At 40.0% G+C, this 18282-nt stretch overlaps 1 protein-coding gene across 2 annotated transcripts in view; it reads right to left on the bottom strand.

Annotated features, from left to right (window-relative positions):
* Positions 1-4315: 4315 nt before the first annotated feature.
* Positions 4316-18282, bottom strand: part of cnksr1 (connector enhancer of kinase suppressor of Ras 1) — a 46610-nt gene continuing 32643 nt past the window's right edge. Inside the window, exons 10-21 of one of the 2 annotated variants that reach the window (XM_041813343.1) lie at positions 18146-18249; positions 14069-14214; positions 11481-11650; positions 11362-11395; positions 10854-11029; positions 10562-10635; positions 10107-10178; positions 9653-9717; positions 7985-8046; positions 7790-7877; positions 7340-7524; positions 4316-5139 (exon numbers count right to left, since the gene is read on the bottom strand). In XM_041813343.1, coding sequence (XP_041669277.1) covers positions 4699-5139; positions 7340-7524; positions 7790-7877; positions 7985-8046; positions 9653-9717; positions 10107-10178; positions 10562-10635; positions 10854-11029; positions 11362-11395; positions 11481-11650; positions 14069-14214; positions 18146-18249 — 1617 coding nt within the window. In that variant the 3' untranslated portion in view covers positions 4316-4698. The remainder of the gene's footprint in view (positions 5140-7339; positions 7525-7789; positions 7878-7984; positions 8047-9652; positions 9718-10106; positions 10179-10561; positions 10636-10853; positions 11030-11361; positions 11396-11480; positions 11651-14068; positions 14215-18145; positions 18250-18282) is intronic. The other variant, XM_041813344.1, reaches the window with a different exon arrangement.

Genomic DNA, 18282 nt, shown 5'->3' with positions numbered 1-18282 from the left:
CTTAAAATATGCAGATGATGTGTGGGGCATAGCATTTGCTGTAAAAAAGGTTTTTTATTTCTTTATTATTATTATTATTATTATTATTATTATTATTAAGTATTTTTTTTAGGGTTTTCTTTTTTAGTTTAGGTCTATAAAGGGCATTAATCTGATGATTTTATTGTAACTATACGATTTCTGATGTGTGCAGTGTTAGCTATTTGTGAAAATAAAGTTATGACTTCAGATGCTGATGAGAAAATACCATTTTTTAACTTTTGTGGTCATCAATCCCTAGTTTTTAAGAATTAACACAAAGATTAAGTACCAAAGCTTACAACAGTTTATATAAATGAGGTGAAGAGGGCTTACCATCGTTCTTTAACTTCAGCCAAAATCCGCTAACCACAGTCTGACGCAGCTAGTTAGGTATCCCTGTCCTTCCGGTCCAGACTTCAGCCTTCAGCCGTTAGTATTGTCTTTGTTAGAAGTAGCAGTCAGACATTGGCTGTTTTCGAATCGGCCTACTGCATACTCCTGCCAAACGCAGTATGCAGTCTGTATTGTGCACTGCGTACTGCGTTCGACAGTAGTATGCAGTATGACTGCCAACCGGACATTATTGTGTTGTTACAGATGGAGGTAGTCTGTGACCTCCAGCACTCCTAACGAGCCTCTCACTCAGCTCACCTGTCCTCATTGCACTCAGCTGGTGCTCATCAGCCTGGGTAGTCTATAAAAGGAGGTTCTTTCCCTCAGTTTGGTGTGTGACACCAAAGAGCCAACACCTTCAGTTGGTTTCTCTTGGTTTGTGTGATGAGTGTTTTTGAGAGTGTGAGAGTGGTTATGTGTTTTGAGGGAAAGAGGGTAAATTCTAGAGTTTTTGTGAGGGTTGATCTCTAAGGAGATTTCTGCACTTAGTGTTTTCTCCCCACCAAGCGATTCTACCTCTGTTTGAGGCCTTTTTACTTTAGTTTGCCAACTTTTGGCAAAATTAGTGGGTGGCTGTGGAGAAGCATAACTCCACTCCATCTTTTAGACCCCAAAGGCCTTATTTTTGTTTTGTATAAAGGTGCAGATTTTCTTTTTGTTACTTTCCCTGTCCATGACCCCTGTCCTTCACGTCATGCGACTTGCAGAAACGTGACAGTGTAGTATGCTTGGCCCAGTTTAGCTGGTTTCCGGTGTACAGAAGTACATCATACCCTGGTCAATATTAAACGACACTACAGTGTTTTCTATCCATTTACGTACAGAAAAAATCTGGGACGTGTTTTTATTTGATTTTTCAGGATTTTTATAGCCGTTGTTTGTAGCTTAGCATGTATAGTGCACTGAAAGGACACACTTGACAGCACCTTTCTGGCCGTTACGAGCCATAACGGCAAAACAAAAACAACAGTGACCCTATTACAACTTATTTCGCTATAGTACATGTTAAAAAGGTACAGATAAAAGGTAATGGCACTTTTGGAACCATCAGTCGCTCCGGTGAAAGTTCCGCCGCTCTCTGCTATTACGAACTCTGACCCGGCGCTTTGCACTGTGGGTAACAGTAGGCGAAACAGACTGGTCCGATGCATACTGTAAAATTTTCCTGAATCAGTACGTCATTGGGGTATTTTTGGCATACTGCAACTTTCGCATTTGTTCACATACTGCATTTTTGGGCAAATCAGTATGCACTGCTAGTATAGTAAGCGAATAAGAAAACAGCCAGTCTCTCCTCCATATTCTTCTGATAGCAGTAAAGCACCTAAAACCCAGTGCAACAACTTCATTTAACGCTATCGTGTTATTTTATTTCAATAAACAGACCAGGAAAGTACTCACCAGACATTCTGGAAAATTATACAGTAAGCTGTTGTCATTTCATGCATTTCAGCCGTGTGACAAAAACGTCAGTCATCATTAACGTGTACGTCACTGGCGTACGTCAACAGCTCAAATTCAAGTCTATTCAGTAACATTTTCACTGAGGTTTTTGCATAGGTTTTTGTTTACACAGTGTTTGAATATGACAGCTGTCTTAGTTTATTTTAGTTTGGTACTAGTTTACTCTTGCAGTAGGAGTTATAAACTCTGCTCCTACTATTTGCTCACCACCTTCTCCTCTAACGGTCCTCCATGCCATCCAAGCCTTTTTAAAATGATTGAAAATTATTTAACCTCAATTTCAAAGGTTAATGTAACACCAAGACTGCTCTGAAAGCAGCAAACTTCACCCTGTGACATGTCAAAGAAAGCAAGCGTGTGTGAGGAGACGTATTCAAGTAAATGAAACAACCTTTACCGATAGGTCAAGCAGAGAGCAAAAGGTGAAGGAAGTGTTGAAACTCAAGCACAAAGTAGAGATGATTTTCTGTGTTGGTCTGAAACTTAATAAATGATATTAAGAACACAGCTGAACATTTCAGCAGTTTAAGGATGTGTCACAAATCCCACGTAGGGTTCTCTGAGAAACTCTAGGAAGAAATTTAAGAAAAAGCTGAGGAAGATGTTGGTGAATGAAGCCCAGTGTTCTCTAAAGCAGTGGTTCTCAGCCTGGGGGTCAGGACCCCTCGGGGGTCGCGAGACATTGGTAGGGTGTCACCAGATGCCTTAAAAAACTAAGAATTTTTTTAAATTTCAAATTGTATATTTTATCAATTTTTATACAAAGTATTTGCAATAAAGAATTGAAAGAAAATAAAAACACAGTAATTTGGGGGATTTATGCTACAGTCAGAGTTGTTTGTCAAGTGCCCAGCCAAGCACTGCCCAGCAGTGCCCAAAGTTTTTCTTCTGGTTGTCTTTGTACAACGGTAGAGCCGTGTTATAGAGCTCAGGATATTCAGGATACACCAACATTATGAACTCCTCCATTGTTTGCTTAGACCCAAGAAGCCTGCTATTTCCAGCTTCTCTCCCTCCTTCAATGTGATTGGCTGCTGCCAGGCGGCTGCCGCCAGAAAGTTCAACACGCTGAACTCCAAGCGGCAGGGCAAAATCTGTGCGCGTTCACGTAAGTGGCAACTGCTTCCGGGTTCTCATGCCGCGGTTAAAACCCCTTCCTGTCTGCCGCCCGTCCCTTATAAAAATGACTGGAGGCGGTGAGTTGCCATGCGGCGGTGTGAAAAGGGCTTTATTGATGATGTTGGATCAGTAGCACTGGTGCTAGCATCCTGGCTAAGTCTCCTCATTTTGGAGCTGAAGGAGAGCCATATATCATTGAGTTGAAAGGATTCACCAAATTTCTGCTAAAATTATTTGCCACTTTACATCAAAACTGTGCAGTATGGATACATTTTTGCCTCTTTTCCCATTTTTGCCAATTCACACCAATTTTGCCACATTTTAACCAATTTTAATCACCAGTTTTTTCACACCACTTTGTCCTGTTTTAACACATTTTTGCCACTTTAAAGCCATTTATGCCACTTAGATATCCCATGTCTAAACCTTTTCTACCCATTTCTGCCACCTTTAAGCCCTTAATGTCACTTTTAGACCATCTCCATCACTTTATCTGCCCAATTTTGCCACTTCTGTTAACCAATTCTTGCAACTTTTTGCCTGTTCTTGCCTCTGTTGACCCATTTTTGCCAATATAAGCCCCTTTAACACAATCTTTTTTGCCAGTTTTAACCTAATTTAACTATTTGTTATGCCAATTTTGCCAGTTTATTAAATTTCTGCCACTTTCTGCCTATTTTCTGCCTCAGTGAACTCATTTTTGTCAGTTTAAACTAATTTTCCCCACTTGTTAATCCTATTTCACCACCGTTACTACCCATTTCTGCCCTTTTTAAGCCAATACTTTCACTGTTAACCCCTTTTACCACTTTTTATGCCAAATTTTGCCACTTTTCTCCTCAATTTTTGCCACTTCTAAACAATTTCAGCTACTTTTAAAATCCCATTTTCCAACCCTTCTGCCAATTTTTGCCTTTTTTTTAATCAATTTTAATTCTGTTTTTAAGAAAATGGATTGACATTTTTAAGATGGCTTTAGACTGTTGCTTTGATACGCGTGTTTATTATTCAGGTTAAAATATTAAATATAGGTATCACTTTACAGTGGCTCATGATTTTATTGACTTCATGGGCCCCCAGTTTGGCTGGGCTCCAGAGAGCTCTCCCCTTTATCCCCCCTTATGGATGGTCTTGTCTGCACATGACTATTCTTGAAATAATGAGGGTCCCCGGTCTCTGACACCTTTATTTTGGGAGATGTGGGCTGAAAAGTTTGAGAACTCCTGCTGCAAAGGCAGAGAAGGCTCTCATAATAACAAACAAATAATTGATCAGCAAGGATCAGTATTATTTTAAGCATAATTCAGTTCCAGATAAATCAAATGTATACCTTTATTAAGGTAATGTCAATAAACAAACATACATTGTAAAACTGTATTTACATAAAAGAAGCATGACTATTTTACAAATGTTCATGTCTTAAAAGTTCTATTTTTTATCAGAAATATGAGACAGTCTTAGACTTTATAAATACATACTGAAGTAAAACAACACTTGGCTTATTGTTCTTGTCTCTGTTGTATTTTAGCAATTGTGAGGGAGTCTACAGGTCAGTCCAGATCTGACTCATTAGACAGAATACTTGATTAAAGTGCAGACTCACATGTCACCTCTCTCCCTCTGCAGCATTAAAAAAATGTCTTTCATTTGTCTGATTCTGGTAAACTCAGCAGTGATGTGACTGTGCCAGTTGTTGGAGTCTTAAATATAAAAGTAGTTCTCTCCAGCCTCTCCACTCTCTGCCATCTGACTCAGCTGTTGGTTTATGGACTCCTGCAGAGACCCAAGAGACAGTTCTAACACGGGACTCCCCTCCACACTCGGAGAACCCTGAGGGATCTCCAGGAGAACATCAGCAGGCTCTGCGTCCACTAACTGCTCTCCGTCGCTGAGGCTCAGTCTGTATGCGCCCTCAGACTCTGTGGTGGCTGTTTCTGTGGCAACGGTTTCCAGGGCAACCTCCTCAGTAGGCGTGTCCTGCACGTTCCTGCTGTCTCCGTCTTTGGTGGCCCTGAGCGCTGCAGCTCTCTCGATTTCTTTGGCTAGATCGTCGTTGTTCTCCTTCCACTGACGGTACTTTGTAGCTGTCAGGTCAGACTCCTCTAAGAGCTTGTTGATCTGCATAAGCTCCGCCTCTTTGGCCTGTGGAGAAAGCATGGAGACGCATTCATCAAACCTCTCTTTACTGTCTGAGATCCTTTACGCTTTTAAACTTATTTAATTTACTGCACCAACATATGAGATATAATCCTGGTCTCAACAGAAGAAGATTTAGGATGCTGTATTAACTAAAGTCTGCACATTAAGCTGCATAAAGGGGATTAATTTTTATCATTATGGGCTCATATGACTTTAATTTGGGTGGAAATTTTCCATTTGCCGACACTGAACTCAGCCAGGGCTCTACATGCTCCTTTATTTAATTTATATTTTAAAATATAAGCATTAAAGCTCCAGTGAGATGTTTTATGCTGGTCATGAACCATAATGATATTTCCACTGCTGCCTCTTTATGACTTGCAAAAGTAAACAAGACTATCAGGTGGGAAATTAATTACCTCTAAATAGTTATTTTCATCATCTGAAGTGGCTGTTAAAGGATGTCAGAAAAAATGGCTGACACTATTGAAAATGCCTTTTCAGCAAAGATTCATAATAAGTGATGTATTTGAGAGTCAAAAGGATCGACAGACGTTTTTGTCTGCTGTGGCCACAGATGGGCGCAAATGTCACGCAAACTAAAAGCTGCTGAAAGGAGCTTTAAAAAGAACCTTTTACACTAAGACAGGTTGGCTTCATTAGATTAACATTTGTGTCTTATGCTGTACAAAGCAACACACCGGGAGCAGCCTTTCCCAAACTTGAGAACTCTGCAGCCCTATTGGGGCCTGAAAATATTCTGGGCCTCAACAAAAATCCTTGTACTTATATTTATCATATTTTGGTTTTATGAACAGGGAATTGTCAGACATTAATAGGAAAGTGTTTGTGGGGCCACAAAGTTCAATTTATGAGCCAATTATTTTTTTTTTAGTCAGGCTTCTGCAAAGTCACTTTGAATTTTCTTTTCTCAGAGGCTGTCCACATGAAGACGTGTTTAGAAGTATCCACAAAAGTTTTTTTTTTTTTTAATCAGATCAGGTAAACAGGCATTTTGGGAGCCCACAAACACTACTATTAAAGGGGACATATTTTACCCTTTGAAGATTATCTTATATTGGTCTCAGAGGTCCCCAAAACATGCCTGTGAAGTTTGTTTCTGAAAAAAACACTCCAGTGTAGGATTTTGCATTCTAAAAATGCCTCTCTTTCAGCCTACTCTGAACAAGCAGTTTCTGTGTCTGTAGTTTTAAATGATAATGAGCTGTCTGACTCCGCCCCTCTCAGTAATAAGAATGTGGCTCTCCTGATCCTCCTAAGCTGAAAGAAAGATCAGGAGAGAAGGACGGAGCTTTCTTCCAGATGGGGAAGGGTACAAAAACCTGGGGGCGGGGCTAAATCTCATGAGGAGAAAATCTGAGAACGACTTGTTTCAGCACATGTTTTGAACGGTACTTGAGGGGATTATGGACAGGGCAGGGGCCCCTATTTTTATTAGAAAAGCCTGAAAAAGTGTTTTTTGCATAATACATCCCCTTTAAAAAGTGGGTCCCAGAGTGAACGCAACCCTTTGCATCTCTGTGTTACACCCAAGCGCATCTTTTCTGAAACAATCATGTCATAGCCCACTTAGCTCACATATGATAACCACAACAACAACGATAGATTACAGGATTGTGTTAGTACAGCTTTGACCACTGTGAGCAATAAATGGCCATGGAGAACAGCATAAACTGGATCATCGTGTAGTGCAACCAGCAAGGAGAAAGATGTTGAGCATTGTCAACTATCTCTTTCTCTTGGTCTTCACCAGTCAGAATATCATAAAAGCTCCTGTGAGGAACGTTCAACATGCATTGATTCTGGCGCCCCCTGTAGACAAAGCAGCCCTTCTTATATCTTTGTCCTGTACTTGCATGGGTACTAATTTCTGATTAAAGGTCATCCTGTTGTCCTTTATATGAACGAGTCACTGTGAATAGTTGCTGATAAAAAGCAGCATGCTGTTAATAACTTTTTTCTTTCACCTACCCTTCAGCAGTGGATTCAGACATTACAATATCATACTATAAAGAAACTTCAAGTTTGCTGCTAAAGAGAGGTCAGTATTAATTTCAGTCCTTTTATAAGTAGATAAAAATGCTTCACAGGAGCTTTAAAAGATTTATCCTGAACTGTTTAGGATAAGAGAAACTAGAAGCCTTGTGTTTGGGTAACCTGGGCTCTTAGATATTCTTTGTACCTTAAGCGTACTCTGCAGGGCCCGGAGCGTGTGCGCCTTCTCATTAATGATGGGGTTCTTGTTGCGTCGAATGAACGATTTCCTGAAGTGGTCGTGTGTAAACGGCTGCTCGCTGCCAATCAGAGAAACCCCTCCCTCCTTTATGTTGTTTAGCATCATTCCCATCTCGTCCACCTGCCCTCCTTCTCAAGGTGACAACGGGAGAGCAGAGTCAAAGCAAGTAAGGGAGGAGGGACAGAAATGATAGAAATGTTAGCAGGGTTTGGTTGATGGGGTCACACACATGAAGCTGCTGTGATGTCTGTTCACAGCTGATTTGCATGTAAAAATCCACAGTCAGTCTAAAATCATTCACAAAAAAAACTCAAGGAGACTCACATTTGACAGTTAAAAGGAATTATTCATCACAAGAGGAAAAAAGAAAGCAGGAAGAGTGGAGACGGTCCATACCTGTCCCTTTGCCGCCCCCTGTTGAAGGACTCGATAAAGGCACCTTGTTATTCTTCTTGGGCCGAGGCAGAGTGTTGGACTGCACTTTCTGAGAGACGAAATGTGACACATGATAAATATATAGCTCTACATGATATCTACATAGCACTGAGGATGTTTTTAGTATGCATGTGTATCCTTAGGTAAACCTCTGACCTTGTTTTTCCTGCGTGGTGAAGGGGATCTCTCACTTTCTGATTCAGTCTCACTGTAACACTCTGCACACAAATAAACAGGCAGTTAGATTATCAGACATCATCAGATATGAAATCACTGTGCGTCTGGTGATAGTTTCCCATTATCTTATCAAAAATAATACAAAAATAAAACCGAAATGAACAATGTAAGATCAATCAAGGAAAATCTCCTTAGATGACAATAAAAACATATCCTATTGTTTTGTGTCGTACCGTGAGTACAAGACTTCATATTTGCACTGCAGCTGAATGTGTGCACCACTAGAGTCCAAGGCAAATCGCTTACTGTGACAATAAATTGTATTGCATTGTCTCATATTGTATCCTATCCTATGGTACCATAACGTATCGTTACATGTCATAACTCTAGGCAAGTATAAAAGATAATACAGGCACTGCAGCTGCATAGGCATATATTTTACAGCTGCAAGGAACTGTAAAGTACCATTTCAAAGTACCTCCTTAGGCCAGACTTCCTTTGTTATTAAGGGAGCTTACATATGGAATACACTCCCTACCAACCTTAAAGTAAACAAAAGTCACCAAAACTTCAAATCAAAACTAAAGGAATTTTTAAAAATGAGTCAATCATGTGGTCATGTGTAGGGGCAGTGTTAGCAGAGACAGTGTTTTTATCCTGGATGTATCTTAGATGCTTATCAATTTTCTGTTAATTACTTGATTTTTATTTCTTCATTTTCAAATGTATGAATGTATGTTTGTACATCTGTGATCTTTGCACAAGTTATGTTTTGTACACATGTAGGTCTTGAATATATGGAGTAAATCAAATGTAGAGCATTGAATGACTTATGTAGTTATGCCTTTTGTATGTTTTATATGATTCCCTCTCAGGGATAGGCACTGGAAATTAGCATTAGCTACAAATACTGTGGTGTAGCACATGGAAAAGTGTTGTTCAGTTCTCTATGTTTACTGCATCTGTCTCTGCCATATAAACAAAAATAAATAAATAAATAAATAAATATGTGCACCACTCAGTCCAAAGTAAGTTTCCTCAAGAGGACAGAAAATGGTATAGCATTGCATCACGTCATGTTGCATAGCATCATGTCATATCCTATTTTATCTCTGGGCATGTGCATACTGTTAATTTGTTATCAATATTATTACAACATTTCCTGTGCAACTGAATGGTTATTCAAATGCATCATCTAAATCAGTGGTTTCTAACCTTTTTATCTTTAACCCCCTTCCCCAGGATGGACACACAAAAACTAGTGATATGCAGAGGTCAAAAACAAACATCAGTTTTAACATTTTTTTTTTACTGATTATGATGGGAGTTCCAAAAACAAGGGCTGAAGCAGCACCTTCACACAAATGTCAGGGTTTGGTGCATGTCAGGCTTGTGGTAAAGCTGCTAAATGCACTGCTTCAGACATGACTAACCGAACACAGAAAAGTCAAAATTCTCTGACCTGTCATGTCTGTTAGAGCCAACATGAAGTAAGAGGAAACAGACTAGCTTGTCATAAAATCATTGCTTGCTCTTGACAGCTCGCCCCTCGAGGTATTAAAAAGGACTGATGTGCTAATTTGCATGCATTTTCATTTGAAAGAGCTTAGAATACAACCAAGTATCATATAGAAAATGTTTGCCCACCTTCTTCACTTTCAGGTCCTTTTTGCTTGTGCTTCTGTATTGCTGTGATCAGACAGTTAATCCACCTGGAGGGAAAAAGAGAAAAACAGACAATGTCAACAGAGACAAAGGAAATTAAGATTCAGTCTGGTTGGCCACAGCTCCCAGCAAAAATGATCTTATGTAGAATACAAGAACTTTATCATGAAAAGCTGCCAGCAGGGGGCACTGAAGACCAACACCTGTTGGCATGTGATTCTACACCTCCAATGCTCTCATTGTTTGCAAAAGAATGGCTTTTATCTTGTGCTTTAAACATCTAAACTAGCAGTGAGTAGATGCATTTAAGAGCTGGACACTAAGAGGCTTATGCCACCATCATAAAGCTTTAACTTATCTTTGTAAAATCTGAGAAAAGAAAGGGAAAAAGAAGACAGGCTGAACATGTCCTTGGTCTGCAATTGATCTGACTTACTTGCTCATGTCGCTGACGTTATCGGCAGCGAAGAAGAAGTTGTGAAATCTCGGGTGGTACATTTTGAACACACTAGAGAAAGGAGGCATAAACATGAAGGGGTTAAAGGTCACATGGCCATCAAGAAGAACCCAGAGGCCCTCTCTTTGTTAGCAGGTATTATTTCCATTTATTCATAAGGTTAAAGATGCTCTTTCTCCTGAAATGTTTACTTAAGAATAAAGGTTTTATTTTCTTCTTGCGTTACGTATGCATGCTGCAAAAATCTGGGACAGGACGTCCTGTGTGCACAGGGACAATAAAGCTTCTGTTTCTAACTACAAAGCCATATCTATAAAATCCAAATAATTTAAGAGTAGTTATTTTATCTTCTTTTATAAGATCTAAATTAAAGGTCCTGACATATTTCCAGGTAAAGGCTTGATCATATAATCTATGGAGGAGTTAATCCTTACTATTTCCTCTTATGCTCTCCAGCACTCTCGATGTTGTAGCTGGATATGTTGACGAAACCTTCGGCCTTCTCATCCTGCAGGGTAAAACAGAGAAAGGAGTGAAGTGACTTTAAAGTGGCACTGACTCAACCGAACCAAGATAACGAAGGGTTAGAGTACTATATTCAATCCTAAGTTCTTGATGAAATAAGGTAAAGTAGAAAAACTACCATTTTCTCAGAGCTGTTTTCCCAGAGCTACTCTTTCCATTTCTTTGTGTGCAGATGAAATACATCCATGTTTTTATTCCCACCTGTTGGCTGGTGTACCAGTAGAGCGAAGGCCCTGTCAGGATGAACCAGAAGCGCTGCCACTTCTGGGCGAGGAAGACACTGCTCTCCTTTCTCTTCTTCCACAGCCAGCCGTCACAGTCAGGTCGACCCAGTTCACGGCAGGACACACGGCGCCGACTCAAAGCCGTCGTCATGCCTGAAGAAGTAGAACAGAAGAAGAAGTCAGTGTTTTTGATGCTAATTTGAGAATTCTCCTGAAGTTGATGTCTTATTCTTCTTTCACCTTGGAGACTGACACTGACTAATGTCATATTCGCGCAGGATTAGTATTACCTAGGGACCTCTGGTAATTTGTAATTATCCTACAGGGCGTCTATGTTTTAATCCTGTCCTGCCAAATCAGCCATGTCCATAATTTGCAGAGTAAAAATTCCAGGGCAAATTACAGACCATCTTGAGTTGCCTAATTTAGTATAAGCTGGATGGATACTGACTTTGAGTATGTGAATGTAAAGCATCATATCTCACCTTTTGTGGAGCTTTTCTTTGTCTCCTTATTCCCCTGAAAACAAAAACCACTTAATTTATTCAGCCTTAAATGTGGTGATAAAATAATGTCTGACTCTCTGTCCTCCGTTTTTACTCACCGTGTGCCCCACCATTTCAGGACAGGAGCTAACGCTTGCTCTCTCCTTGTTGGCCCCCTGAGGAGAATAACTCCTGAATTCCAAGGGTGAGGGACTTCTGGGTAACGGCGACCGGTCTCGTCTTAGTCTCGGGGAGCGCCTTGAACTGTCCAAACTGTCGAACTCAGACCCTGAGGAGAGAGGATGATGTGATTGTTTTTCAGCAGCCTGCGTCACATCGTGTGACGTTAATCTTTTACTCTTTAACACAAAATCAAAGCTTATCTTTATCTGTGTCAGTGGTGGATGGATGTAATACTCTTTTATAAAAATCAACGTCACCGTATCCAGGAGACAAACAGCATTGAAACAAGTGCTATCAAACAAGCTACTTGACCTCAATTGGGAGATTTTTTTGTTCTCTGATTCAATTCAAGTTGGTTTGAAATCCTTTACATTCTAAATCAAACTTTTAACAAAATACTAACTGCTGAAATAGTGACCTAAGAGATAATAAAACAAATGCATCTTAATAAAGCTTCAGTTTCTACATGGGCTTTAAAATTATATATTTAATTATAATAACTGCATTCTAATAGGTCTATCTCAGTTACTCTAATGCAGCTAATCTAATCAAGGAGTCATTATTGTTCCCTGAAGACAGTCCATAATCAATCTTCATCGTCATTCTAATTAGCATTTTAACGTTTATTCTAATTTATCATCCTTAGGCCTTACTTTCTGATTCACTTCTTTGGAACAAAAAACAAGTCAGACCTTGAAAAGCTCATGCATGCTTTTATATCCCACAGGTTAGATTTAAAGTGACATGTTTACAGGTATCTCTAAATAAGCTGCTCAACCTTTGCAATGACTTCAAAATTCAGCTTTAAGAGTCCTTATAAAACTAGAAATATGTTCACATGACTTCAGTTCTAAAAGTCCCTCAAAGGCTACCTGTTACTCAAAGAACTGTTTAAAAATGTCCATGCCTGTGTCTAACTCTACCTGCAATAATACATATTTGACATGTTTGCATATAAAACAGGTCAAATACATACAGGTGCATCTCAATAAATTAGAATATCACTGAAAAGTTGATGTATTTTAGTAACTCAATTCAAAATTAAAACCCATATCTTCCATAAATTCATTCCAAATAGACTACATTTTTCAAGTGTTTATTTCTTTTAATTTTGATGATTATGGCTAACAGCTGATAAAAACCCAGAAAAGTTGGACTACTGAAAGTATGAGCATGTACAGCGCTCAATCTTGGTCAGGGCTCCTTTTGCATGAATTACTGCGTCAATGTGGTTTGGCATGGAGGCGATCAGTCTGTGCCACTGCTGAGGTGTTATGAAGCCCAGGTTGCTCTCATAGTGGTCTGGTGTACCCATAGATTCTCTTTGGGGTTTAGGTCAGATCAATTTGCTGGCTAATCCAGCACAGGGATACCATGGTCCTTAAACTAGGTTTTGGTACTTTTGGCAGTTTGGGCAGGTGTCAAGTCCTGCTTGAAAATGAAATCAGATGAAACTTCCTGGTAGACCGCTGCGCCAACTTTTGACCTGATAAAACACAGTGGACCAACACCAGCAGATGACATGGCTCCCCAAACCACCACTGACTGTGGAAACTTTACATTGGATCCCAAGACACTTGGATTCTGGTCCTCTCCTCTCTTCCTCCAGACTCTGGGACCTGGATTTACAAATAAAATGCAAAATTTACTTTCATCTGATAAGAGGACTTTGGACCACTGAGACCACAAAAGTCCAGTCCTTTTTGTCCTTAGCCCAGGTAAGATGCCTCTGATGTTGTCTCTGGTTCAGGAGTGGCTTGACAGTTTGATAGATGTGACGGTTGTAGTCCATGTCCTGGATCCGTCTGTGCTTGATTGCTCTTGAGGCACTGGCACCAGCTGCAGTCCACTCTTTGTGAAGCTCCCCCAAATTGTTGAATGGGCTTCGTCTCACAATCCTCTCAAGGCTGCGGTTATCCCTGCTGCTTGCGCTCCTTTTTTCCTTCCATTCAACTTTCCATTGCTGTGCTTGGATACAGCACTCTGTGAACAGCCCGCTTCTTTAGCAGTGACCTTCTGTGTCTCACCCTCCTTGTGCAGGGTGTCAATGACTGTCTTCTGGACATCTGTCCAGTCAGCAGTCTACCCCATGATTGTGTAGCCTACTAATCCAGACTGAGACTATTTAAAGGCTCAGGAAACCTTCTGAGAATTTTCTGAGATAGTGATTTTTTTTCATTAGCTATAAGCCATAATCAACAAAATTAAAAGAAATAAATACCTGAAAAATATCAGTCTATGTGGAATGATTCTCTATAATGTATGAGTTTACCTTTTTGAATTGAATTACTAAAATAAATCAAGTTTTGATGATATTCTAATCTATTGAGATGCACCTTACCCTCATCCCATGATTCTTAGGCATAGATGGAGAAAAGAACAGAATCTTCTAATTCCCCCTACATTTCATTGTAAAATTAAACATCTTTGAGGGTTTTTAAAGCTCAACTCAAACTGCTTTAAATTCTAATGAAATCATAGTGAATGAGGAAAGGATGTCGCCTGAGGACGAGGCTCCTCATACCTGATGCTGACAGCGGTGACAGCCCCCCCTGTTGGTTCTGATATGAAGTGAGAGTCAGACTCCCCTCCTGCTCTCTGTCAGTGGACAACTCAGACTCCTCCTGTCCCATAGGCTGTGGAGACGCCTCTGGCCCGTGAACAGCTCTCCTAGAATGAAGAAAACAAAATTAGAAGGCAGAAAAACATCATTTATTTCACTGGATATTTGTGCAAAAACAGTCTCTTTAACAACCACAGTGATGCTTTTGCAGAAGATGAATTCTGCAGAGTGAAACAGTAGAAACAGGCTGTGCTGGCTTTAAAATGTTGAAATATGACTTTATAAGCCAGGAGTCAAAAGTTTAGACCTGTTTTCCCCTCAGTCGGGAGTAAGTGTATCAGTATGTGACAGGATCGTTTACAACCTTAATGCATCGTCCCCGCCCACTCCCTCCATCTGTCTGAGGACGCCTGCTCTCCATCAGCTCTCACCGTCTCCTCTCCCTTCTACATCACTCTCTTTCCCTCCCTTCTTCCTCATTTTCATGTTCACCTTGTTTGCATCTGTCTTCATCCCTCCCTTTAACTATTAATCTTCAGACTCACGCTCTCCTCTGATTTCCAGTCAGCCATGAGTCGTGGGCGTGATAGATTAGGAATTTATGGCATTTGCAGAGTGACCTCATTGCAGAACTACCAGGTTCTGGCAGATTAAAGAGGTCGGAAGGGCTTGTAGGAGGTTGGGAAAATCCTCAGTAGTTTAGTGAACCCAATCTGAGTCCAGGTTCCTCTGGGATATGAGCTATTTTCCTTTTATATGACGGGTCAACTAGTCAGCTTTTTATTTATATTAGAGGAAACATCTATTCATATAAAAGGCAGAATATGTTTGAGAAAAGAGACTGAAATACATCAGGACGCTATCTCTATTTCCATTCTGATTATTCAGCTCATGAATAAGGTTTTACAGTAAAAGGTTCCTTGTGGATTTTTCATCAAAACCCATACAATTCTGATTATGCAGAATGTTTCTCACCGAGAGCTTTTCTATCCTTTAGGCCAGTGCCCCCCCCCCCCCCGCCTCACACACACACACACACACCCACACCCACACACTCTTATCTAAGAAAAGGCTAAGCCTCCCATTACCCAGTTGGAAAAATTAAACATCAATTGTGAATGTATTCACTGACAGTAATAGGTTCTTAACCAAGGATCGATGTGTAAACTATCCATTATTATGGTGGTATATTGAAGCAACTCAATGCAATCTAAACAATAAAGAGGATCTGTCAGTTGTTGAGAAAAAAATCAAATATTTGAAGTTTAAAAAGTTATAAACTTACAAGGACAAAAAGACATTTTGGACTTGAAAGCCATAATTTCACACGGACCAAAACTTAATGAATTATTGTGATAATAAAGAAAAAAGCTGATTTCATAGAAGAAAATCACACTGGATGAAGCTGTCTGCCTTGCTCAAGTTCTTCACTTGTGAGCCTGGTCAGAATCTGCCTTTGACTGCAACTGATCAATACTTGATTTTAACCCTGAATCATCACATTATCACTATCATCTGGACCTTGAAAAGACAATTCTGTAAACTGGGGTTATCCAGCGACTGTCTTCAGTTTGGATTCTTGATCTATGACTTTTAAAACTTGTAATTTTTGAGTTTGTATTGTCAAAATTTAGAACTTTATAAACTTGATGATTTTGAATTTTTTTTCTCAAAAACTTACACATTTTAACCTCTGAAATACTGAGTTTGGTTTCTTGTAATCATAGAACGTCATGATCTTGAAAATTCAGATTTTTTTTCTAGAACATTTTAAGTTGTTTTTAATTTTTTAGGGTGCCACTGATGTGTCCACCTATTGTTTTTAGTAATCCTGGTTTAAATAAATACTGTATATTTACATCTAATGTTGACAGTGTCAGAGCAGGCAACCAATGTTTTAGGCCAGGGGTGTCCAAACTATGGCTCTATGGCACTATGGCAAATGCAGCCCATGGTCTATTTTGGATTGGCCCACAGCAGATTCTACAAATAATAGGAAATATTGCCCAAATTTCAACATAAAGCTTGTGCTTGACTCTTCTGTACTCTTTAGTTTCAGCACAGGGCAATGATGCAATGTGAATTCTGTAAACAAACAGTTTGACAAGAAGAATTTATTGAATTAATTTTTTTATTAAATTGAGACAATACTGCAACTGAAAACTATTTTTGTTTATAACTACTGATGGTTACAGCAGCAAACAGTAGTGCTATTAACACTTCAGGGGCAGAGCCAGTGGTAGAAAGGGCCAAAAAGGGCCCCCTGAAATCTCTCTGGCCTCCCCAAAATCCTGAAATTGTCTGTTTGCCTTGTCAGCTGTTACCTATCCATTTAGGCATATTCAACCACTCAGCAAATCTTAACCTCAAGGCAATCAGAACGTGTAAATAGACGCACCAGCTGACACGTTTTAGGCTTCAGATTTTTGACTAATAATATATTTCATTTATAAAACATGTTTCATTCTAAAGTTAGGGCGCACTCACACTGAGCCACCCGTACCGTGCCTGGGCCCGTTTGAGCCTAAAGACCAGTACGTTTGACCAGTGTGAGTGCAATCATTCTGTGTCTTCACAGCCCCGGCACAGAAGGAAGAGGTGGACCTAGGCATGGCCCGGATGCAAATGAGGGAGCCCTAGCGCACGAATGTGACGTAACATGAAGCAACAAAAGGACCTGCTTCAGACCGCAGAGAGCACACCAGACAGCAGCTGCTAGAGACAGCAGGATTTTTTTTAAAGAGATATAGAGAGATCTATGTATTTTGTTATTTTTGTATTTCAACAAGTTACAAAGATTTTATCAGAGCTGAAGAATTTAATAAAACTTCGAACAGCCCCACTACAACCTCGTTCTAATGGATCCCAGTCCTGTCCACATTTCTGACCAGTTTCAAGCAAAGTCAGGCTTTAATGACTGTGAGAGGGTTTTTTGGTTTGTGAAATAAAGCTTCTTCCCTTGATTGATCCAAACATAAAATTATAATGCCAAACTATCATCCACTGAATTAAATTACTTTTAATTCTATTTCATGTCCTCAAAAATTGAAACTATGATCTTCATCGCTGATGTCGAACGGCACATGGTTTATTAATCCTGTGGCATTTTCACCTCCAGCTCTTGTCAGATGGTTAAAATTGCTCTCGTCACAGTTAAAAAAAAAAAATCTTAACTGAACATTTAATCGTCCTCTGGACACAGGCTGTCTATGACAGGAGAGCTTGTTTGGTGCAGCCCTGAAAGGCATCCACAATTACACAGAGATGGAACAGTTCATGGCACTTAAAGGAACGTCAGGGGGATTCAGATAGTATAGGAACATGCAGAAGAATGACTGTAGGGGCTCATAAGAGGTAAAAACCCGGGTTTCATTCAGCAGAAGTGCTTGGAACTCTGATCAGGTTCAAGATTATATGATGTGAGCGATAACTCTCCGCTATGAACTGCTTTCTCTCTCCTCACTGGGCCCTGTATAGTTAACATAGCCTACTGATCCCAGGTCTGGTGAAATAATCAGATAGTCAGGTATCGTATCTGTTGCTATTTTACAGCCTAAAAAACAACAACCAAACATCAACACGTATAAATTCATCAACAGTGGATGCTTGGTGTGATGACGTCGCCGCGTGACGTATCCGTGCCCAGGCCTGGATGTGTTGAGCAGTGTGAGTGCGGGCCAAAGGGGGGACAGGGGAGGGGGTATTATGGGATTTTAGCATGGTTAGAATACGGCACAGTACGGATGGCATAGCGTGAGTGCGCCCTTACTCCAGCACAGACACTATTGGTCAAACCACCCATTGTTATTGATGAATATTTTATTAATTTTACACTGTTGCTTTTACATTTTTAAATGTTATTTATTTATTTTGCTGACTGTGCAGCACAGCAGTGTTCTTTAAGTGTGCTATGTAAATAAAGAGGCTCAGATTAGATTGGATAGCATGTGTCATTGCTTCACTATTATTCTAATTAGTCACAAAGCTCATCATTAATTAGCTTGTTTTCTTTAATGGTTCAACAGCGCTGGCTCTTACCTAAAAGACAAGGACCTAACTGACGCTGCTACCCTCTCAAATATGGAGTGCCTTTGGTTCTCTTCCTCTTCCTCCTCTGAACTCTCCTTGGTCTCCTCTTCCTCCTGAGAAGAAAAAACAAAAACAAACATGTGAGC

The sequence above is a fragment of the Cheilinus undulatus genome, linkage group 18 (assembly GCF_018320785.1).
Source record: "Cheilinus undulatus linkage group 18, ASM1832078v1, whole genome shotgun sequence".
Taxonomy (NCBI): Eukaryota; Metazoa; Chordata; class Actinopteri; order Labriformes; family Labridae; genus Cheilinus; species Cheilinus undulatus.
Note: the sequence above shows the minus strand (reverse complement) of the source record. Positions and strands in the feature narration are given on the sequence as shown.